At 59.5% G+C, this 22,150-nt stretch overlaps 2 protein-coding genes across 3 annotated transcripts; one reads left to right on the forward strand and one right to left on the reverse strand.

The window, feature by feature from the left end:
* Nucleotides 1–4,264: 4,264 nt before the first annotated feature.
* Nucleotides 4,265–12,004, reverse strand: SLC52A2 (solute carrier family 52 member 2). 2 transcript variants are annotated; one of them, XM_029062556.2, is made up of 6 exons: nucleotides 11,926–12,004; nucleotides 7,305–7,379; nucleotides 6,810–6,952; nucleotides 5,784–6,684; nucleotides 5,197–5,320; nucleotides 4,265–4,943 (listed from the first exon to the last, which is right to left on the reverse strand). In XM_029062556.2, exons 3-6 carry the CDS (start codon nucleotides 6,940–6,942, stop codon nucleotides 4,731–4,733), a joined length of 1,371 nt encoding a protein of 456 aa, XP_028918389.1. In that variant the 5' UTR covers nucleotides 6,943–6,952; nucleotides 7,305–7,379; nucleotides 11,926–12,004; the 3' UTR covers nucleotides 4,265–4,730. The 2 variants fall into 2 exon arrangements, with proteins under 2 accessions (XP_028918389.1, XP_028918390.1); XM_029062557.2 differs by having other exon boundaries at nucleotides 6,810–7,049.
* On the forward strand, nucleotides 11,912–21,222 carry FBXL6 (F-box and leucine rich repeat protein 6). Its single transcript, XM_029062542.2, is given in 11 exon segments — nucleotides 11,912–12,083; nucleotides 14,992–15,485; nucleotides 16,237–16,332; nucleotides 16,334–16,381; nucleotides 16,948–17,011; nucleotides 17,295–17,426; nucleotides 17,533–17,640; nucleotides 17,816–17,929; nucleotides 18,889–19,120; nucleotides 19,503–19,746; nucleotides 20,845–21,222. Coding segments are annotated over 10 exon segments (1,668 nt in total). The 5' UTR covers nucleotides 11,912–12,083; nucleotides 14,992–15,012; the 3' UTR covers nucleotides 21,002–21,222.
* The last annotated feature ends 928 nt before the right edge of the window (nucleotides 21,223–22,150 follow it).

Below are 22,150 nucleotides of genomic sequence, written 5' to 3' on the forward strand. Positions count from 1 at the left end.
ACCCTCCTCATCCCCCCCACCCCGTCCCTCACCCTCCGCGCATGCGCAGCTTCCGGCCCCGCCCCTCCTCATCCCCCCACCCCGTCCCTCACCCCCCGCGCATGCGCAGTTTCCGGCCCCGACCCTCCTCATCCCCCCCACCCCGTCCCTCACCCCCCGCGCATGCGCAGCGTCCGGCCTGGCCTGGCCCTGTTCGCCTGATAATAATGTTGGTATTTGTTAAGCGCTTACTATGTGCAGAGCGCTGTTCTAAGCGCTGGGGGAGACACCAGGGAATCAGGTTGTCCCACGTGTGTGTGGGGGGGGGTTACAGTCTTCATCCCCATTTGACAGATGAGGTCACTGAGGCCCAGAGAAGTGAAGGGACTCGCCCACAGTCACACAGCTGACAAGTGGCGGAGCTGGGATTCGAACCCATGATCTCTGACTCCAAAGCCCGGGCTCTTTCCACTGAGCCACGCTGCTTCTCTATGCCTGATGACCTTCTATCCCCCCCAGCGCTTAGAACAGCGCTTGGCACGTAGTAAGCGCTTAACAAATACCATCATTATGATTATTACTGTATCTCTCCCAGCGCTTAGAACAGTGCTCGGCACATAGTAAGCGCTCAACAAATCCCAACATTATGATTATTATTGTATTTCCAGCGTGGCTCAGTGGAAAGAGCATGGGCTTGCGAGTCAGAGGTCATGGGTTCTAATCCCGGCTCCGCCACTTGTCAGTTGTGTGACTTTGGGCAAGTCACTTAACTTCTCAGTGCCTCGTTTACCTCTTCTGTAAAATGGGGATTAGGACTGTGAGCCTCACGTGGGACAACCTGATTACCCTCTATCTACCCCAGCGCTTAGAACAGTGCTTTGCACATGGTAAGCGCTTAACAAATACCAGCATTATTATTTCCCCCAGCGCTTAGAACAGTGCTCAGCACATAGTAAGCGCTTAACAAATACCGTCATTATTATTGTATCTCCCCCAGCCCTTAGAACAGTGCTCGGCACATAATAAGCACTCAACAAATCCCAACATTATGATTAATATTGTATCTACCCCAGTGCTTAGAACAGTGCTTGACACATAGTAAGCGCTTAACAAATCCCAACATTGTGATTATTATTCGCTGGGCCTCAGTTACCTCATCTGCAAAATGGGGATACCTTGTATCTACCCCCGCGCTTAGAACAGTCCTTGGCACATAGTAAGCACTTAATAAAACCCATTATCTATATAAAAAAATGATCCGACACATAGGTTACTGATTTAACAGATAGAGCCCGGGTCTGGAAGGCAGAAGGACCTGGGTTCTAATCCCCACTCCGCTACTTGTCTGCTGTGTTACCTTGGGGGAGTCACTTCACTTCTCCGGGCCTCAGTTACCACGTTTGGAAAATGGGAGTTAATAGTAATAGTAACTGTGGTATCTGTGAAGCGCTTACTACGTGGCAGGCACCGTACTAAGAGCTGGGGAGGATAATGACTGTGAACCCCACGTGGGACAACCTGATCACCTTGCATCCCCCAGCGCTTAAAATAGTGTTTTGCACATAGTAAGTGCTTAAATACCACCATTTATTTTATTTTTTTTACAAGCAAATCGAGCTGGACACAGTCGCTGTCCCACAGTCTCACCCTTTCACAGATGAGGGAACTGAGGCCCGAAGTGAAGTGACTTGCCCAAGGTCACACAGCAGACAAGTGGCAGAGTGGGAATTAGAACCCATGACCTTCTGACTCTCAGGCCCACACTCCATCCCCTAAATAAATAAATAAATGGTGGTATTTGTTAAGCGCTTACTATGTGCAAAGCACTGTTCTAAGCGCTGGGGGATACAAGGTAATCAGGTTGTCCCACATGGGGCTCACAGTCTTCATCCCCATTTTACAGATGAGGTCACTGAGGCCCAGAGAAGTTAAGTGACTTGTCCAAAGTCACACAGCTGACAAGTGGCAGAGCCGGGATTAGAACCCATGACCTCTGACTCCCAAGCCCGGGCTCTTGCCACTGAGCCACGCTGCTTCTCTGAATCTTCACATGGTCATCTAACTCCATCTTCTCTTCTTTTGTGACCACAGTCACACAGCCACTCACACACCCAACCTCCAAAGGGATTGGTTACACAGACAGGGAAGACTGAGAATCAATCAGGAATATTTAGAGAGCACCTCCTGCGTGTGCAACACTGTGCTAAGCAACTGGGGATGTACCGTAGCTAGTAGACATGATCCCTGTCCTGCCCTCCAGGAGCTCACGATCTAGTGAATAACTAGATATTGACTATATCAATCTAGTGACTATCCATTATTTGTAATAATAATATCTAGTGAATAAATGCCTCAATATTCTCCTGAACACAGTTTCTGTGGAAAATGAGTCCCCACCATCAAGCACCTTCCAACTGACATCAATCAATCAGATTTATTATTTACTGTGTGCGGGCATGGGGAAGCTCCCGTGGAAAGTGACAAAAAACAATCCATGGTTTTTGTTGAGGACTTACTGCGTGCAGAGCACTGTAGTAAGTGCTTGGAAGAGTACAATATGACAGAGTTGGTGGACCCTTTCCCTGCCCACAACAAGCTTACAGTCTAGAGAGGAAACAGTCCCCACCCCAACTATCGCAGAAGTCACCGTGTCTGCCAGGGCCACAGAAAATGGCAAATTAACTCAATAAACTCTGAATTTATAATCGTCACTTCTGTTTCCTCTCAGGCCGAAGAGCACTCTAGATTGTAAGCTCTTTGTGGACAGGATATTTACCAACTGTCATATTGTACTCTTCCAAGCCCTTACTGCAGTGCTCTGCACACAGTAAGCCCTCGACAAATACCATGGATTGATTTTTACGTCTCCTCCCACAGGAGCTTCTCCACCTCCCGATCGTCTAGATGCTCTCCGGTGCAGGGACTGGGACTGCAGTGTCCCGTGTGGGGGGAGACGGGTTTTTTTGCATTGTGGCCGAAGGGTACCTTCGGTTATAATATCTCCATCCTTCCTGAGGAGGCTGTTTGGAGTCAGCCACGGTGCTCCGGCGGGGTTGTTCGGCTCAGACTGTGCAGTGAGGGTTTCCAGACCCCCACCATCCCTTGTTTAGTGACCCCCAAATCGCTGTCCACCCATGAGTCAGAGAGCTCAGTTCTACTGGGCTTCTCTCCCCCTTCTTTGCTTAGCTTCAGGCTGGGCCTTGCCTAGGGGCAAATGATGAAGTAGAGTCAGATGGGGTGGGGAGAAGCCTGCTGAGGGCCAGTCAAGCGCCCTGGAAGTGAGGCTGGGGGACATCTATTCGGGAAACCGGGCCCGGTCTCTAGACTGCAGCCCGCATTTATGAAGTCAGGCTCGCCCAAGAGACGAGGTATCTTGGCATGCCTTGCTGCAGCTGGACGTGAGGCGGGCTAAGCCCGGGCCCGGATTCGAACGGTTGCCGACCAGGGCCCGTTTGCCCCGAAAGCGTGGGCAGTGGAGGTTCGGCAGGGTGGGCGGGGAAGGAGGGATCTGGGCCGGGAAGAGGTGTAGGGGTGACCTTTGGGAGGTCCGCTGAGCTGCCTGGCCCCCTCCCCTCTACTCCCGGTTACAGGATGTGTGGAGAAACCCAGTTCTCAGATCCCCGCTAGCCCAGAGGGAGGCTGCTGAAGGAGGGGATCTTGGGGGAGGCTGTGAAGGACGGGGACAGGGAGAAAGATGGGAGGGACCGAATCCCACCCCCCCGTCCCAGTCCTAGGCAACCCACCCCTTCCAATCCCTTCTCCCCCATGAGAAGCAGCGCTGCCCAATGATTAGAGCACGGGCCTGGGAGTCAGAAGGTCCTGAGTTTCTACTCCCACCTCCGCCTCTTATCTGTAGTGTGACCCTGGGCAAGTCACTTCACTTCTCTGTGACTCAGTTTGCTCATCTGTAAAATGGGGATTAAGACTGTGAGCCTCATGTGAGACATGGACTGGGTCCAACCTGATTACCTTGTATCTACCTCAGCGCTCAGAACAGTGCCTGACACATAGTAAGCGCTTAACAGATGTCTTTAAAACAAAAAAATCCCTTCCGTACCTGACAGAGATGAGACAGGAGGGGCTGTTGAAGGTGGCAGAGTCTGATAAGCCTGAAGTCCGTTCTCTTATTCCTAGTGCTAAATCCCAAATTCCAAGCCCATCTTGGCTTCTCCGGCCACCGCCCGACCAGCGGTTTCCCCCCGTCCACCCCACCCCTCACATCCTACACCGCGGACACAACAGGGGAGAGCTCACTTCGGGTGACGGTTTTATTGTAAAACTCCACCTGAAGTGGGGACCCGCCCCCCCTCCCCGTCACCGTCCCCCAGGGGAGAGAAAAGGAGGGATTCCAGTCGTGCTATCCCAGGCTAGCCCAAGCCCCCCGCTCAGTCAGTGACCTCCCCACTTACACATCAAGGAAGGACTCGGAGGTTGGGGGAGTGCAAATGCGGTCCTAGCGACAGAAGGGAAAAGGGGCCGGTGGCGGAGGTCGGGGAGCCTTGAGTTGGTCCCTCTGGAAAGAGGAGTCAGTAGTAGGGCCACGGAGGGGGCCTCTGTGCCCACCTCATGCCCAGAGGCAGGGAAGGGGGCGTTCACGCGGAGTGAGTCGGTCCGGGTCGGCCAGCCGACGGAGAATCCGCGGGGCCCTGGAGGGTTAAGGCAGGGGCCCCGGCATCCCTCCGGCCAGTGGCGGGCCGGGGGGAACGGGACTGGAGCGATGGGACTCGGGGCCAGGGGGCCGGAGGGGACCCTCAGGCCCTGCAGCCGTCCACGCAGTCCTGGCCGCTGTGGAAGAGTTGATAGACGCTGGTGAGCGGAAACATGACCGCGGCCCCCAGGAGCGAGCCGGCCTGGATGGCCACGCCGGCCCACAGCAGGCCCCGCCGGCCTCTGGAGTGCAGCAGAGAACCCACGGCCACTTTCACGTAGGACAGCAGCCCCAGGCCCAGCACCCACACCGTTACCTACAGACGGGGGCAGAGAGGTGGAAGAGGGAGGAGGGACCGGAAGAAAGAGACAAAATGAGGGGCCGGGAGGAAGAGTGCGGTGGGCGGAGCTCGGGAGGAAAGTCAACGGGCGGGTAGCCCCGGGGAAGTGGGAGGGACTAGGGGATGGGGTCCCCCCCCCCCCCCAGGGAAGACCCGAGGCCCCAGGATGGGGCCTTCCCCGGATCGCCCCAGGGCCCCACCGGCCAATCGGCCGGCCAGTTCGACTTACCACCAGGGCAGTGCCAGCCACGGTGCCCACCATGGGCGGGCAGGGGCTCAGGGCAGCCAGCACCATTAGGAAAGTCCCACAGGCCATCCCGGCCAAGGCCAGCGCTGCCAGGCCCAGGGCCGCCCTGGAGCAGAGGGGGCGGGAAAAGATCGAGGAGAACTTAGCCCGGGCTGGGCCCGGCCGAAGAAACCCTTCCATTTCAAACCCAGCCCGGGGCAGTCGACTTCCAGTCAAACCTGGCTGGGATTGCCCTCGCCCCCTGCCACGGTGATGGGGGTGCGAATGCACGGGTGGGGCTTTTCTGCCCAGGTATGGCATTCCTGGGACTGCTGGACTTAAAATGCCCAGGACCACTTGGCGGCATCCTCGGAAGCGAGTCGCAGTCCAATCCAAAGCCAACAGAAAAAGGAAGCGGCCGACGAGCGCCTCAGACGTTTAGGGCTCTCGGCCCCTTGGGGTCGAGGGGTCGATGGGGGTAGGCAGCGGGTGGGGACTCCCGTTCCCACCCCCCCACCCCGCCTTAACGGTCACTGCCTCGCCAGCACCCCCATCATCCCTAAGCCCCCCAGCAACGCTTCTCCCCACACCTGCAGAGGACGACCATGGCCACGAAGCAGGCCAGCGTGTTAGCCACGTTGCTGAGCACCACGGCCAAGTGGTAGGTGGTGCGGCCGTAGGGCAAGCAGGAGTAGCTCTGGATGGCGGGCAGCACCCCGTTGGTCAGCGCGTTGACCAGGGCCAGCAGCCCCAACGAGTACGTGGTCCGGCTGGTCCAGAAAGGGGCGGGAGGGGACTCCACCTCCACCGCGGCCCCTCCGCCGTGGTCCCGCAGCGGAGACGATTCCCCCTCCGGCTCCAGAGGCGGCGGCGGGGGAGGCAGGAGCAGCAGGAGGCCCGCGAAGGCGCCGGCGGACAGGACCAGCAGGCCCGCCAGAGCCCAGAAGAAGGTCCCGGCCGAGAAGCGCTCTTGGAAGTAGATGGGCACCAGGGAGGGAGAGGGTGGGGGCGGGGAGGGCACGGGGGTGGGGAGGAAGGCCAGGCCGGGCGGGGGAGTCCCGCGGTGGGCGTCGGGGGCCGGGAGGGTCAGGTTGCGGCATTCAAGCTGGCCCACCCCCTGGGCCAGGGCCAGGACGCAGGGCACCAGGGTGCTGAGGCCCTGACCCAGGAAGAAGGTGCGGAGGCAGGCCGGGGGGAGGCGGGTGAGGAAGGGCAGGAAGGTGAGGTTGGAAGTGCAGCAGGCCACGGCCAGCACGAAGGCCAGCGCCAGGAAGGCCACGGCGTGGGGCTGGCCCAGCACGGGCGCCGTGCGGGCCCACAGCGGGGCCAGCAGGGCCATCCCCGCCACGGCCAGCCACTGCACCGCCTGGATGAGTCGCCGCTCCCCGGCCCCCTCCACTCCCCAGCCCCACCGCCGGCACAGCGTTACCCCCAGTGGTCCCACGTTTCCTAGGGCGACCAACACTGAGAGGTAGGCTGGGAGGTTCCAACCTGTGGGCAGAAGGGGCGGGAGGTGGGGGTCGGCGGAGGGGCTCCGACCCCAGCCCCCCGATCCTCCCTCCCCTCCGCCGCCCCCGCTCCTCCCAGCCAGTCCCCAGGGCCCCGAGCCAACTCACCCTCGGGCAGATCCTCAACCATAACGGGCAGCTCCACCCACAGCCCGTTGATGGCCACCCAGGAGCCCATGCCGAACAGGGCCACCAGCACGTGGGTGCGGACCGTGGGACCCGCCTTCGGGGAAGCCGCCATCCCGCCGGCCCTGGGCACCGGGAGGGTGGAAGGGCGGGGTCAGGTCATCTCTTAGATCTCCGTCCAGCCCTCCCGTCCCGGGGCGCCCCCGGCCCCGGCCACTGGTCCTGGGATTGTGGGGAGGGGGTGAGGGGAGAGGGTGGAAGGAGGAGAGAGAAGGAGAGAGTCCTTTGGGAGAGTCCACTGACTCCACTGCCACCTGGGAGACTCAGGGAAGAGGCAACTTTGCGCTGGAGCGGGGGGGGGATGGTGTGAGCGACAGAAAGGGGGTACATCTAGGCTGAAACCCCTCACCCCGAGGGTACCCCCAACTTGCCCGTTGGCCTCCCTCCAGTCCTGTCGCCCTCCACGCGGTCACGAACCTGTGGGCCCCTTGGCGGGGTCGGGTCTCCCAGCCGGGGCCGGCCTCCGCCGACCCGCTCCTTCAGGCTGCGAGGCTGCAAAAGGCAGGCGAGTCAGGGCCAGGGACCGGATCTCGGACCGGGGGTGGGGCGCAGTAGGGAGGTGGGAGGAGACAGAGAGGCTGGTGGGCACGGGGCTGGAACAGGAACAGAGGCTGAGCCGGGCCGGCGGCTGGGGAGCCCAAGGCCAGCTTCGTCCGGAGGGAGGTGGGGGGGTGGGGGACCACGGACCTGGAACCAACTGCCAACTCCATCCCCTGCTCTGCAGCCCCGGGGGGCACTAGGAGCCGCACAGACGGAACCCAAGTCTGGCCGCCTCACAGCTCCATTCTGCCCTCCGGGGAGGACATCCCGCACCCCCTACACAACCCTCCAAACACCCCATGTTCCCCCAATTCCTCTCTTGCCCCCCCCCTTTAGTTCCCCACCCCACTCCCCTATTTCCTAGAGCTGCAAGGAGCAGTCACAAACCAAAAATGGGGACTCCAAGCCCACCTCTCTCTCAGGAAACTCAGTGTTCTTCCTACCGACTACTCTGGACTTGATTTTCTTGTATCGACCCCAGCGCTTGGTAGAGTGCTTGGCACACAGTAAGTGATTAACAAATACTATGAATTACTATTATCTGCACCACGCTCCTCGTGACTGTTGGGTCAAGAACTCTCTGTGGGCCTCGCCCCGTCAGCCCCAATGCCCTCCTGATGCCCGGCTGCTCCCCTGTAACGGGGTCTCACTGGGGGAGAGGGCACTGGGTGTTTCCCTGGGACAGGGGCAGCAGGGGAGAAGCTGTGAGGAACTGGGGTCCTCATGGGGAGAGGGGAGGGATTAGAATGCTGGAGGGTGTTGCTGAATTATACTTCCCAAGCGCTTAGTACAGTGCTCTGCACACAATATGTGCTCAGTACGACTGACCGACTGGCATGGACTCACTGACCGACTGGCATGGACTCCTTCTATCTGATGCCTTCAACCCACAAAGCAGGGTGGGCTCATTAGAGCAGCAGCGGAAAGAACCAGGGTCAGGGAGCCAAAGGATCCGGGTTCAAATCCCGGCTCTGCAACTCGCCTGCTGGGTGACCTCGGGCAAGTCACTTAACTTCTTTGTGCCTGTTTCCTCCTCTGTTCTCCCTCCCCAATTAGACCGTGAGCCCCATGTGGGACAGGGATCGTGTCCGACTTGATTATCCTGAAACGACCTCAGTGCTCGGCACCCAGAAAGCGCTTTAAAAATACCACAATTATTACTGTTCTTACGATGGCTACCTCAACGGGGTCTGGAACTACAAATCCCAGAGCCATGGTCTTGCGAAAGAACACTGTACTGGGAGTCAGGAGACCTGGGTTCTAATCCTGGTCACCTGCCCGTTCTATGTGCCTCAATTTCCTCTTTGATAAAATGGGGCTAGGCTGCCGGGGGACAGGAACTGTCTGATCTCATTATATAGTCCCTACCCCAGCATTTAATATGGTGCTTGGCACATATTCATCTATTTGTTATGCACTTACTATGTGACAAGTACTGTTCTAAGCACTGGGGAAGATATCAGCTAATCCGGTTGGACACAGTCCATGTTCCACCTGGGGCTAATCCCCATTTTACAGCTGAGGTAACTGAGGCACAGAAAAGTGAAATGACTTGCTCAAGGTCAAACAGCCGAGTGGCGGGGCCGGGATTAGAAATCGGGTCCTTCTGACTCCCGGGTCCATGTTCTACCCACTAGGCCACGTTGCTGAAGTACACGCTTAATGCTATTATTATTTTTATTATCATTAAGAACCCATCATGAACAGGCACTAAGAGAAAGGCACCCAGTGACGCCGGTCGGTCTCAGGCATCTCAGTCCCGAGACACGGCCGGGGTTAGTCCACTGATTTGGGGAAGGAGGGCGGCACCTTTACCTTCCCCGATGCCACACTCATAAATCCGGGATCAAGGCCAAATCTTGCCCATTCACTCCCCCGGTCGGCCCAGCCCCTTCTTCCTCGAGAAACTCTCCGCTACCAACCCATTCCCCGGCCTCCTGGCAGACCTCCCTCCTGGATCCCTTCCGGCCTGTTCCACAGTAAGAACCTCACGGCAAAGCCCCGACCTCCTTTCTCCCTGCTCAGAAGATGCCAGAAGCTCCCAGTTGCTGGCCCAAACAAGTCTAAACTCCCGATCTTGGGCTTTAGAGCCCTCCGCTCATCCGCTCTGAATAGCCAGTGTCCGATCTCACCCCTCGCTCCTCCCGGTGCTCCTCCTCACCGTGCTGGAGTACGGTGTCCGCACCCTCCTCCTCAAAGGAATGGGGATCCTTTCTCCCCTGACTTCACCGACAAAGCAGTCGGCTCCCAATGCTGGGACGCTCGCTATAGTCGGGAGCCTGGAAGCGCCTTGAGGTCAGGGATCTGCTTACTCTCCTAAGATCTTAGAACTCTGCCCTCAAGTGCTTAATAAATACTATTGATTAACTTACCCCCAACGCTCCATCCCTCCCCGTCGGGCAGGGCAGATCGGCAACCAGGGGCTCAACCCCAAGGAATTCCCTCATTTCCAGGCCCTGCCCACAGAAGCCCGCTGAGAAAAACGGTCGAGGGTGGGAAGAGGAGGGAAAAGGAGAGAGGGAGGGAGAGGGAAAAGGTTGGGAAAGGGGGAGGTGAGGGACAGGGTGAAGACAAAGGCTGAGGGGCAAGGGGCAACCACCAAAGTCAGGCGTGATATCATCAGGGAAGTCTTCCTCGGCCCCTTGGACTCTGCCTCTCCCCTCTCATTCATGGATTCAATCGCATTTATTAGCGCTTACTGTGTGCGCAGCACTGTTCTAACTACAACAATAAACTGTGACAATCCCTGCCCACAGTCTGGCGGGGGGAGAGCGACATCAATACAAAGAAATAAAACGACGTAGGGCTGGGAGTCAGGGGCGGGGAGAGCAATAGGAGGAAGTCAGGGCGATTGAGAAGGGAGTGGGAGCTGAGGAAAAGTGGGGCTCAGTCTGGGAAGGCTTCTTGGAGGAGCTGGGCTTTCGGTAAGGTTTTGAAGGGGGAGAGAGTGGTTGCGTGTCGGATTGGAGGCGGGAGGGCCTTCCAGGCCAGAGGCAGGACGTGAAGCAGCATGGCCTAGTAGCTAGAGAACAGCACGGCTCGGTGGAAAGGTCCCGGGCTCGGGAGTCCGAGGTCGCGGGTTCTAATCCCGGCCCTGCCGCTTGTCAGCTGTGTGACCCTAGGCAAGCCACTTCATTTCTCTGTCCCTCAGTTACCTCATCTGTAAAATGGGGATTAACTGCGAGCCTCACGTGGGACGTCCTGATTACCCTGTATCTACCCCAGCGCTTAGAACGGTGCTCTGCACATAGTAAGCGCTTACCAAGTACCAACACTATTATTCTCCGGGCCTCAGTGACCTCAGCTGTAAAATGGGGATGAAGACCGTGCACCCCACGGGGGGACAACCTGATGACCCTGGATCTCCCCCAGCGCTTAGAACCGTGCTTGGCACAGAGTAAGCGCTTAACAAATACCAACATTATTATTATTAGAGCCCAGGCGCGGGAGTCAGAAGGTCGTGGGTTCTAATCCCGACTCCGCCACTCGTCGGCCCCGCGACCTGGGGCAAGTCACTTCTCGGGGCCTCGGTTCCCGCCTCGGTGAGATGGGGATCGATCCCCACGTGGGGCAGGGACGGTGTCCGGCCCTCTTTACTTGCATTCGCCGCAGTGCCCGGCACATAGTATGCGCTTTACAGAGAGGACAGGTCCTTACTTAGAGAAGCAGCGTGGCTCAGTGGAAAGAGCACGGGCTTTGGAGTCAGAGGTCATGAGTTCGAATCCCGGCTCCGCCACTTGTCCGCTGTGTGACCTTGGGCAAGTCACTTCACTTCTCTGTGCCTCAGTGACCTCATCTGTAAAATGGGGATGAAGACCGTGAGCCCCACGTGGGCCCACCCGATTCCCCTGTGTCTACCCCAGTGCTTAGAACACTGCTCTGCACATAGTAAGCGCTTAACAAATACCAACCTCATTATTATTATTACTTGCGGGCGGGGAGGGAGAAGGACAGAGAAAGGAGGAGAGAGAGGAGGGGATGCTCAGTGGCAGGTGCCCGGGCTGGGGAGTCGGAGGTCGTGGGTTCTAATCCCGGCTCCGCCGCTTGTCAGCTTTGTAACTGTGGGCAAGTCACTTCACTTCTCTGTGCCTCAGTTACCTCATCTGTCAAACGGGGGTGAAGACTGTGACAACCTGATCACCTGGTATCCTCCCGGCGCTTAGAACAGTGCTCTGCACATAGTAAGCGCTTAACAAATAGCAATATTATGATTCACCTCTCTGGGCCTCGGTTCCCTCCTCTGTAAAATGGGGAGGACGACGGCGAGCCCCCCCCGTGGGCCCACCCGATGACCCGGTACCGACCCCGCCGCCCAGGACGGTGCTTGGCACGTAGTAGGCGCTCAACAAATAGCAAGATCGCTAAGGCCGAGGGGAGGGCGGGATCGGGGGGCTGCCTCTCCATTTCTGGGGCCTCGGGGGGGAGGGGGGACGAGGACAGAGGCCCAAGGAGGAGGCGCCGAGAGCTGGAGGAGGAGGAGGGGAGGATTTGAACTCACGCGGCGCGGGCGCGACCCCCGCTGCGACAGGCTCCGCCCCGCGCAGTGTCCCGCACAGTCCCTCCGCCCCCGGAAGTCCCTCCCAGCCCGGAAGCCTCAACTAGGCCCCGGCTCCTTGCCTTGCCTTGCCTTGCCCACCTCCGCTGTCTGCTCAGGGGGTGAGTTGCCCCCTTTTTCCCTCCCTCCTTCCCTCCCCAACCGTCTGTCGGTGTCCGAGCCCCCACCCCCACCCCCGGGTCGCCTCTCCCTCCTCCCCCTCCCCCGGCCTGTCCGGCCGCTGCCTCGATTTCCCCGCCGCTCCAGCCGGGCCCCCCCTCACCTTCCTCCACAACCCCTTCTCTCCCTCTTTTCCTCCCTCTCACACACACATTCCCAGCGTCTCCCCCCCCATACACATTCCCAGTGTCTCTCCCTCTCTCTCATACACATTCCCAGTGTCTCCCCCCCCATACACATTCCCAGTGTCTCCCCCTTTCTCTCCCTCACACACATTCCCACCATCTCCCCCCCATACACATTCCCAGTGTGTCCCCCCCCCCACACACATTCCCAGCATCTCCTCTCTCTCACACACACATTCCCAGCATCCCCCCCATACACATTCCCAGTGTCTCCACCTCTCTCTCATACACATTCCCAGTTCCCCCCCCATACACATTCCCAGTGTCTCCCCTCTCTCTCTCTCACACATTCTCAGTAATTCCCCCTCTCTCTCATACACATTCCCAGCATCTCCTCCTCTCTCTCACATACACATTCCCAGCACCCCCCCCCCATACACATTCCCAGTGTCTCCCCCTTTCTCTCCCTCACACACATTCCCACCATCTCCCCCCCCCCATACACATTCCCAGTGTCTCTCCCTCTCTCTCATACACATTCCCAGCATCTCCTCCTCCCTCTCACACACACATTCCCAGCGTCTCCCCCCCATACACATTCCCAGTGTCTCTCCTTCTCTCTCATACACATTCCCAGCGTCTCCCCCCCCATACACATTCCCAGTGTCTCTCCCTCTCTCTCATACACATTCCCAGTGTCTCCCCCCCATACACATTCCCAGTGTCTCCCCCTTTCTCTCCCTCACACACATTCCCACCATCTCCCCCCCCCCCATACACATTCCCAGTGTCTCTCCCTCTCTCTCATACACATTCCCAGTGTGTCTCCCCATACACATTCCCAGTGTGTCCCCCCCTCTCTCACACACATTCCCAGCATCTCCTCTCTCTCACACACACATTCCCAGCATCCCCCCCATACACATTCCCAGTGTCTCCACCTCTCTCTCATACACATTCCCAGTTCCCCCCCCATTACACATTCCCAGTGTCTCCCCTCTCTCTCTCACACATTCTCAGTAATTCCCCCTCTCTCTCATACACATTCCCAGCATCTCCTCCTCTCTCTCACATACACATTCCCAGCATCCCCCCCCATACACATTCCCAGTGTCTCCCCTCTCTATCACACACACATTCCCAGCATCTCCCCCCCCCACACACACATTCCCAGTGTCTCCCCTCTCTCTCACACACACATTCCCAGTATCTCCCCCTCTGTCTCACACACATTCCCAGCATCTCCCCCCTCCCTCACATACGCATTCCCAGCATCTCCCCCTCTCTCACACACACATTCCCAGCATCTCCCCCATCACATATACACATTCCCTGCATCCATCCGTCACACATACACATTCCCTGCATCTCCACCCCCCCGTCACACATACACATCTCCTGCGTCTCCCCCTTGCTCTCTCTCTCGCACCCACTCACATCTACTCATGTCTCCCCCTCTTTCATATGCGCACACACTTCCTATGTCACCCCGACACTCTCCCTGTGTCTCCCCCTGCAAACTCACCGTGTCTCCCCTCTCTCATACACTCCCTGTGTCTCCCTCCCTCTCTCACACTGTCCCCCCTCTCCCACACACTCCCTTTGTCTCCCCCTCTCTCACACACTCCCCGTCTCACATATCCTCCTTGTGTCTCTATTATACTGTACTCTCTCAAGTGCTTAGTACAGTGCTGTGCACACAGTAAGCTCTCAATAACTACGACTGACTTACTTTCGTCTCCTCTGTCTCTCACACGCACAAACACACTCCCTGTGTCTCCCCTGCTCTCTCACACTCCCCGTGTCTCCCCTTCTCTCGAACACTCCCTGTCTTACCCCTCTCCCACACACTCCCCGGGTCTCCCCCTCACTCACTCCCCGTCGTCTCACACATCCTACCTGTGTCTCTGTTATATTGTATTCTCCCAAGTGCTTCGTACAGTGCTCTGCACAGAGTAAGTTTTCAATAACTACGAGTGACTTACTTTCATCTCCTCTCCGTCTCACACATACAGACACACCCCCTGTGTCTCCCCCTACCCTCAAATACTCCCTGAGACCCACACACACACTCTGTGTCTCATCATCTCACACATCCTCCCTGTGTCCCTCCCAAGTGCTTAGTACAGTGCACTGCACACAGTAAGTGCTCAATAAATACGATTGACTGACTTTCGTCTCCTCTCTCCGTCTCTCACAGAGACACACAAACACAGTCCCTGTGACTCCCCCTTCTCATACCCACCCTGTGACTCTCCCCCCCACACACACTCCGTGTCTCATCATCTCACGCATCCTCCCTGTGTCTTTGTTATATTGTACTCTCCCAAGTGCTTAGTACAGTGCTGTATACACAGTAAGCACTCAATAAATGACTTTTTTCTTTCTCTCACACGGATACACACACACACAAACACACTCCCTGGGTCTCCCCCTCTCTCATATACTCCCTCTGTTTCCTTCTCTCTCACATCCTCCCTGCTGTTCTTTCCCAAGCACTTAGTAAAGTGTTTTGCACACGGTAAGCGCTCAATAAATGATTGACTTTCCTCACTTCGCTCTCTCATACACAGACACACACAAACACGCTCCCTGTATCGCCTCCCCCGACCCCTTCAAACACACACTCTCCCAGGCCCCTGGTCCTAGCCGATCCTTTCCCCCGGTATCGCTCCCACCCCAGGGGCTACGTGCCACCCCCGCCTCCCGCTCCTCCACTCTCTAGGACCCACAGGCCCCGGGCAGCATGGAGGAGCTGCAGGAGGCGCCCGGCGGAGGGACCGCCTCCCCGCCCGAGTCCGACCCTCGACCCCCGGCTGGGGGGCCCAGCGCGACCTCCAGGCCGAGAGCCCGTTCGGCCGTCACCAAGAAGAGGCCCCGCCGAGCGCCGCGGGCCAGCAACCCCGGCTACCTCATCCAAGAGACGGAGGGCATGCTGCTGGTCATCTCCGACCCGGGCGAGGGCGGCCCGCGCCAGCCTCGGAAAAGGCCCCGCCGGCCCAAGAGGCCCCAGCGGCCGGGCCCCCCGGTCCGGCGAGCCCGGAGCCGGGGGGAGAAGCCAAGGGCCGTGAGGCGGGTGCCAGAACGAGAGGCTTCGCTCCCCCTGGAGATCAGCGCCGCCCCCGAGCCGGGCTGGGGGGAGCGGCTCCCCGTGGAGATCCTGGTGCGAATCTTCCAGACCGTGGTGGCGGAGGATGGGGCGGTGCCTTTCCTCTGCAGGTAACATTCCTCAGTCCCCTGCCAACAGCCCTCTTCCCTATTTCCCAAAGAGGAACCTTGTCATCCCGACCTCCTAGACTCCAGAGGCCGGTTTAGTCAACCAGTCAGTGGAATTTGAGTGCTTACTGTTTGCAGAGCACTGTACTAAACACTTGGGAGAGTACAATACAACAGAGTTGGTAGATACGTTCTCTGCCCGCCACAAGCTTACCGTCTAGAGGAACTTAATCCACCTCTCTGCTTCAGGGAGGGCAGCACCGTGAGCAACCCGTAGAGCTCTCTGTCCATCTTGGTTGTAAGGGACACCGGGAGAAGGAACTGTCAGATTGTCAGTAGCCTTCACTACCATTCCCTTTAATCTCGCCCCATTCTGGCCCAGTGGGGAGGGGGACCACCTGGTTCACCTTCCCCCCCCCCCGAACTCTGGCTGTTAACCCCCAACACTGACCCCGCAGTCTTCTCTGATGCAGGCTGAGAGATCCCAGTTCCTTCGCTACCCTTTCCTCGAGCCTAAGGCGCCGGTCCCTGTGGCCTTTTAGGACTTTAGGAGAAGGGGAGGAATGACAGAAGCCTCACGGAGGGTCAGGCCCCTCGAGGCTCTGAGTCCAACAGGGAGAAAGGGTCCTCGAGTAGGGTGCGTGCCTGGGAACCCTAGAAACGCCAGCACCCAGAGGCCCACGGGCCAGGGTTCCTGGGGCGTCCCTGAGGGCGGTTCCATTTTCCTGCCGTAATCTTCCGTCTTCCCTCCCAGGGTTGCCCGGGTGTGCCGGCGGTGGTACGATGCGGCCTCCCATCCGTTGCTGTGGCGCAAAGTGTCCATCGCCCCCCCCCAAGGCCCTGACCCCACACCCCTCCAAGAAGATCCTCATGGCCTTAAAGTGGCTAGTGCCCAACAGGTGAGCCGGCAGAGACGCTGAGCGGTAAAGCCAATCTCCTCCCCCTCCGGGAACCGGTTCGAGATCGCAGCCAGATCCGATTGGGATGGGACCGATTTTGGCACCCGGCGGCCTCCTTCTCGGCCCGTCGCGTACCCGGGGCGAGGGCTGGGGGGTGCCGCCGCTTACGGGCCGAGTCTCGCGTGTTTGTGGCTGTCCGCTGTGAGGGTGTGGTTCCCAGCGGCCCCAGGACGGCCGTGTACCGGAGGGAATAATGCCTTCGGAAGGGGATCCCAGGCCGCTTCCGATAACGCCTGGGCGCTGCTTTGACCCGACTCGGCACGCGGGTCCCTGGGCTTCACTCAGACCGAGCCAGGCTTCAGATGTCTAGTCCGAACGGGGCCCTCGGCGCAGGGAACGTCCTGACCCGGTTGGGAGGGTCCGGCCGGCCGGCCTCCTCAGAGCCCGAGGCCCTCGGTCATTTTCCCGCCGTCCTTCAGCGTCCCGTTAGGGGCTGTGCCCCAGCCCGGGTTCGGACCGGATCTGGGCTGGGCGGAGCTGATCCCTGCCCTCTTTCTGGGCCTCAGGTTTTCACTACTTCGGGAGTTTTCTCTCTTCCACTGGAAGAGCCATGTGCCTCCGATCCTGAAGGTGAGATAGAGGCGGGGGAGTCGGGGCTGCCGCCCGGGACCCCGGGCTTCCCTCTTCTCTATCCCCCGACCTCCAGCGCCGTTCCCTTCCCTTGCACCCCAGCAACCTGGAGGGTCATGCCCCCCCCAAAGCCTGTGCTCCTCACCTGCCAGCCCCTCCTTTCTCTGGCCCTCGTCTGCCCCGCGGCACCGGCTCCGTTCCCTCAGATGCTCCTCCCTCCCTCCCGCTCCACCGCCCCCCACCAGCCTCTTCCTGTCCCGCTGAGGGGTCCCTGTCCCTCCAGGCGGTGAGCGAGTCCTGCCCGCACCTTACGTCCGTCAGACTGGACCACTGCCAGGCCGTGAGCGCCGAGGCCCTCGGGGCACTGGCTGAGCGCTGTTCCCAGCTCACCAGCCTCGACCTGAAGAACTCCCAGGTGGGTCTCTCCCGCGGAAGCGCCGGGCCCCTGGCCGGGGAGGGGAGGACTGGCCAGCGACGCGCCCTCCCCTCCCCCAACCTTCTCCCGGCCGCTCTGGCCCCAGGTGGAGTCAGTGGCCGTGGTGAGCTTCCTGGAGGCGGCCGGCCTGCGGCTGCGGGACCTACAGCTGACGTACAGCAGCCGGCTGAGCGCTATCGTGACGACCCTGTCGGTAAGCGCCCCGGTCGCGGGAAGAGGGACGGGGCCGCCGCCACGCAGGCGGGCCGAGGAGCTGGCCCCGGGAGAGCCTCCCTCCCTCCGTGCCCTCCCTCCACGCCCTCACGCTCCCGGCCTGCCCCGGAGCCCTCCCCCGCACCACTCCTGACCCCACCGATTGGTCTGAGCAGGGCGGCTGCTGCCCGGAGCTGCAGCTGCTGGAGATCGATACGGGGATCCAGCCCAACAGCCAACACTTCCAGCTGAACATCGAGGGGCTCCAGGCCGGCTGCCCGAGCCTGCAGGTACCGCCGCTGCCCGAGCCGCTGGGTCAGCCTCCGCCTTCCCGGCCCCTAGCCGCTCGTCTCGAAGGCCTCTCCCGCGGTCACCGACGCTCCCCCTCGTTTCTCTGCCCGGCCCCTCCTCGACTGCCCCACGCACCTCGGGTGCTCCGGACTTCCTCGGCCCCGGTGTCTTCTCTTGCTCCTCTTCCTTGTTCCTGTCTCTCTTGCCCCAAGTGGCTTCTTCCCCTACCTCAGTCTCCCTTTCTGCCCTCAGAGCCAGCCTTAGACCCACCCCAGCAGGCGCAGGGCTAAAAAAAGTCACCCGTCCGTCCAGTTCCCGAGGACCCAATGCCCAGTTACCAATCTGGCCCAGAGGCCTCAGTCCCAGAGGTCAGTCCATCTTTCCTCCTCCCCGGGGTTTGGAACCCTTCTGGAGGCCTGACCGGCTGTGGTGACACTGGAGGGAAGGGCAGAGGCTGGTGGGGGGCCTCAAGACAAAGAGATGGGCATCACCCCAAGGAGATAGGGGTGGCTTGGGCATCCTTTGCCCTTCAGTGTCCCGGCCACTGCTCACCGCCTCAAACCCAAGGAGGGGAAGCTGTCAGCACCCAGCTGTCCTGCCGGCCACCCCTCCAAGGCTCACGCTGTCCAGGTGAGTCCCCCCTCCAGGGCCAGGATCTGGAGATGGAGGCCAGCCCCGGCCACAGATCCTCTGGGTGGCAGGTGCCCTGAACCCACTGGCTAGAAGCGTGAGCTGGCCGGCGCTTGGTCTGAAGTGCCGCAACTCTACAGGCCCAGTGGGGGCTCAGCGATGCTTCCAGGGATCGGTGAGGGGGTCTGCACGAGGCCGCTCCCAGACAGGCAGCCTCGCCTGGCCCTAAGCCAAGTCCTAGAACCCCGGCCTCCTTCGGGCCCGACCCGGCACCCGGTGGTCTTCCCGTCCAACCCTCCCTCCCTCCCTTCCCCCTTCTCCCTCCCAGGTCCTGCGGCTGCTCAACCTCATCTGGTCCCCCAAGCCCCCATCGCGGACTGCGTCGGCGGCCCCGGGCTTCCCGCACCTGAAAGAGCTCTGCCTGGCCACCTCCGCCCACACCTTCGTCACCAACGAGGCCCTGGCCCGCCTCCTGTGCCGCTCCCCTCTCCTGCGGGTGCTCGACGTCCGGGGCTGCTCCCGCCTCACCCCCGCCGGCCTGCACAGCCTGTCCTGCCCGGGTCAGTGAGCCTGCAGTCCCCGCCGTGAGCGGGGAGGGAGGGAGGGAGGGAGGGAGGGAGGAGGAGTTGGCGTCTCCCACCCGGCTGGGTCATAAATGCAGTTCAGGCCAGGTGCCCCCCGGCTTCAAGGAGTGGGAAGCGGGAGGGGCCGGCCAACCAACGTGGGGCGCCAGCCGACGCGGGAGGCAAGTGGAGAGCTGAATCCAGGAATTGGTGGAGACCGGCTGGGGGAAGACAAAGCCTTACCTGTGGGGAGCTGCTGCCCTCGACCACCCCTCTCTTCTCCACAGTGTGGAAGAGCACACACCCATGGCCCCAGAGGATCGGGGCAACGCCAGTAAGAAGCCAAGCTCTCTTGTCCTTTCTCCCCTCCCTGTCCCAGAGGTGGAGCAGCTGCACTGGGGCCTGTACTATGCCGAGGTGGAACTAGCCCAGCCCCAGAAGGACTGTCACCTGCTCACCTGGAAGTGGCGAGGGCTGCGGGAGCTGGACCTCAGCGGCCAGAGCTTCCGGGAGGCTGACCTGGAGCAGGCTCTGGCGGCCTTCACGGATGGAGACCCCGAGCACAGCCCCGCCCTGCACTCCCTCAGCCTCAAGGGCACCCGGGTCACTCTGACCACGGTCAGGTCAGTCTGGGACGCCCCCCTTCCCCCCTCCCGCCTCTCCCCCCCGCGTCGTCGGCACCGTCGCCCCCGTGGTCCGGTAGGCCTAAGGGAGGGGCTGCCTTAGCCTCTTCGGCTGTCTTTGGCAGGCAGGGCTTTCCGTGCTTCCGTCTCCTCTTCCCCGCCCCCGAACATCAGGGGACAGCAGCAGTGGCAACCTGGCTGCGGGGATGTGGCTCCTGTGGGGTCCCCCAGAGAGATGGGTCCTGGCATCGTATCTCTCTGGATGGCCTGAAGGAAGGAAGAGACAAAATCCCGCCCATCGACTCTACCGCCAGCCCTGCCTAGCCAATACCTCGGACGGGATTCGAAGAGAGAAATGGGGAGGTGATCCTGCAGAGTCAGGATGAGAATGGCTAGGGCAGAGTGTGAGGAAGCACACCTGGGGAGTGAAAAATAGCCATCCAGACAAGATGGCGAAAGACCCGCCAGGCACGAGCTCAGCAGAAAAGAGAGAGGCCGAGGGGGGGAGTTTAATACGCGACGGCGGTACCGAAGTTCGGAAGAGCCAGCTGATGGGGAACGGCTCTGGGCTGGGATTCCCCCACCCCCCGCGGTGCCTCGGTGAGATTCTCGTTCATGCTGGCGTCCGTCGCCGCTCCGGCATTTAAGACAAATTGTGTGGAAACGTGAAGGGATGTGAGAAGGTTTAGCCTGGAGAGGGAGGACGTAATCACTCTTTTAAGTATATGGGATTTTTATGGGGAGGATTGTATCTGCCAGATATCCTCTGTGTCTCGGGCTTGAGCAGGAAGAAGTGAGTTTAAGGCAGGACCAAAATAAAAAGTTTCTGTGGTCAGGAGGAAACTCTGAAAACAGTTTAGCCAGGAGTGATGCGGAGCTCTGTCCCTGGAGCTGGCTCTCAGGAGGGAACAGACACCCGTCTGCGAGCGGTGGAGTTAGCCACTCTCCTGGAGGCCGCGGGCTGGACGACGTGACCCCTCGAGTTCCCTTCCAGGTCTCGGAGTTACCTACCATTCAAGCTTGGCCCTTCTGCGCACCTGGCCAGCTTCCGTAATCTCTCTGTCCGACAGAAGCTCACAGTGTCTCCTTTCCCCTCAGCACCTTGATCAGCAACTGCCCCACCCTGACCTACCTCAACCTTTCGGCCTGCCGTTACATGCCCCGAGGGATGAAGAGAGTGTACCGGGGCCCAGAGGAGCTCCGCCAGTGCCTGGACCAGCTCCTCGGCAGCACAGCCACTCAGGAACCAACTTAGGACCCCGATCCCACATCTGGCCCGGTCCCCGATGCCGCCTCAGCGTGAGGGAGAGGAGGGGAGGTTTGCCCCTCTTCCCCAGTTCAGGGGAAGCTGAGGCCTCGAGCCCTGGCCTGTGAAGAGAACGTCTGCTAACTTTCCCTCTTATTCCTGTCTCCCCCCCCACAGTTTCTACACATTTCAGGTTTTGTAAAATTTAAATTAAAACCTCAGTGCTATTAGCAGCTGCGGAATGTCATGCGTTTCCTCTGTAGAGGCCCGGATTGGGCCCCCCCCCGGCGTGTCTTTGAGGCCTTGCCTTCCCGAAGCTCACACTCTAAAAAATCAATAGGTTTTGGTCTAGTAATGACTCAAGTGCTTGGAGGAGGAGGGCGGAGAGTAACTGGTCTCGGGTTTTAGAGATAGAAGGGTTGGCTGGAGGGCGGACCTGGGAGGAAGGGGCCGGGGAGAAGGGTGAGTAGCAGAGAGGCCTTTGCAGGCTCTGGGCATCGCAAGGGTGGTGGGCTGGGCTGGAAATTGAGGAGGTGAGGGTGCTGTGAAGGTCAGTTGCATCTGGGGCGGTGAGGAGAGAGACTTTACCATCTGAAAACAGTAGCAGGAATTTCCGTGCGGAAAGAAAAAGGCTAAGTGAGGTTTGCCAACGGGGCGAAGCCAGCATTGCTCACCAAACCCCAAACCACCGAGATAGGGAAGGAACACCTATTGTAGTTGGAATAAAGGAAAGATTTCTTCTCAGGAAACATCGCATTATTAAAACAGAAAGTTTTGACAGGCTGGAAATGTCAGTAAGTTCAAGGAGGTCCCCAGAAAACAAGATTGAAGAGGGAGAAATGAGCGATCTTAGGTAGTCTATCTTTAACCACGAGAATGGATATCAAAGGGGGTCGACACACCAGTCCTTCCAAAAATTGTCCTGCACGTGTCTCCCCACTCTTCAAAAACCTCGAATGCTGCCCGACTAGCTCCGCATCGAGCAGAAACTCCCCAAGGCACTCAGCTGTCTCCTACCTATCCTCGCTCCTCTCCCACTAAAACCCAGCCCACACATTTCACTCCTCTAACCCCCTCGCTCACGCCCTCCCTCTTGCCTGGAGCTCCCTCCCTCTCCACATCTGACAGACCACCATTCTCCTCAGCTCCTAAAAATCG

The sequence above is a fragment of the Ornithorhynchus anatinus genome, chromosome 4 (assembly GCF_004115215.2).
Source record: "Ornithorhynchus anatinus isolate Pmale09 chromosome 4, mOrnAna1.pri.v4, whole genome shotgun sequence".
NCBI classification, from domain to species: domain Eukaryota; kingdom Metazoa; phylum Chordata; class Mammalia; order Monotremata; family Ornithorhynchidae; genus Ornithorhynchus; species Ornithorhynchus anatinus.

Excerpts from the sequence above, each read along its gene's own strand:
- SLC52A2 (XM_029062556.2), bottom strand. The coding sequence starts at position 6,942 with ATGGCGGCTTCCCCGAAGGCGGGTCCCACGGTCCGCACCCACGTGCTG. Across the intron at positions 6,685-6,809 it reads GGTTGAGGATCTGCCCGAGG|GTTGGAACCTCCCAGCCTAC; the intron begins GTGAGTTGGCTC and ends TTCTGCCCACAG. Across the intron at positions 4,944-5,196 it reads TGGCTGGCACTGCCCTGGTG|GTAACGGTGTGGGTGCTGGG; the intron begins GTAAGTCGAACT and ends CCCCGTCTGTAG.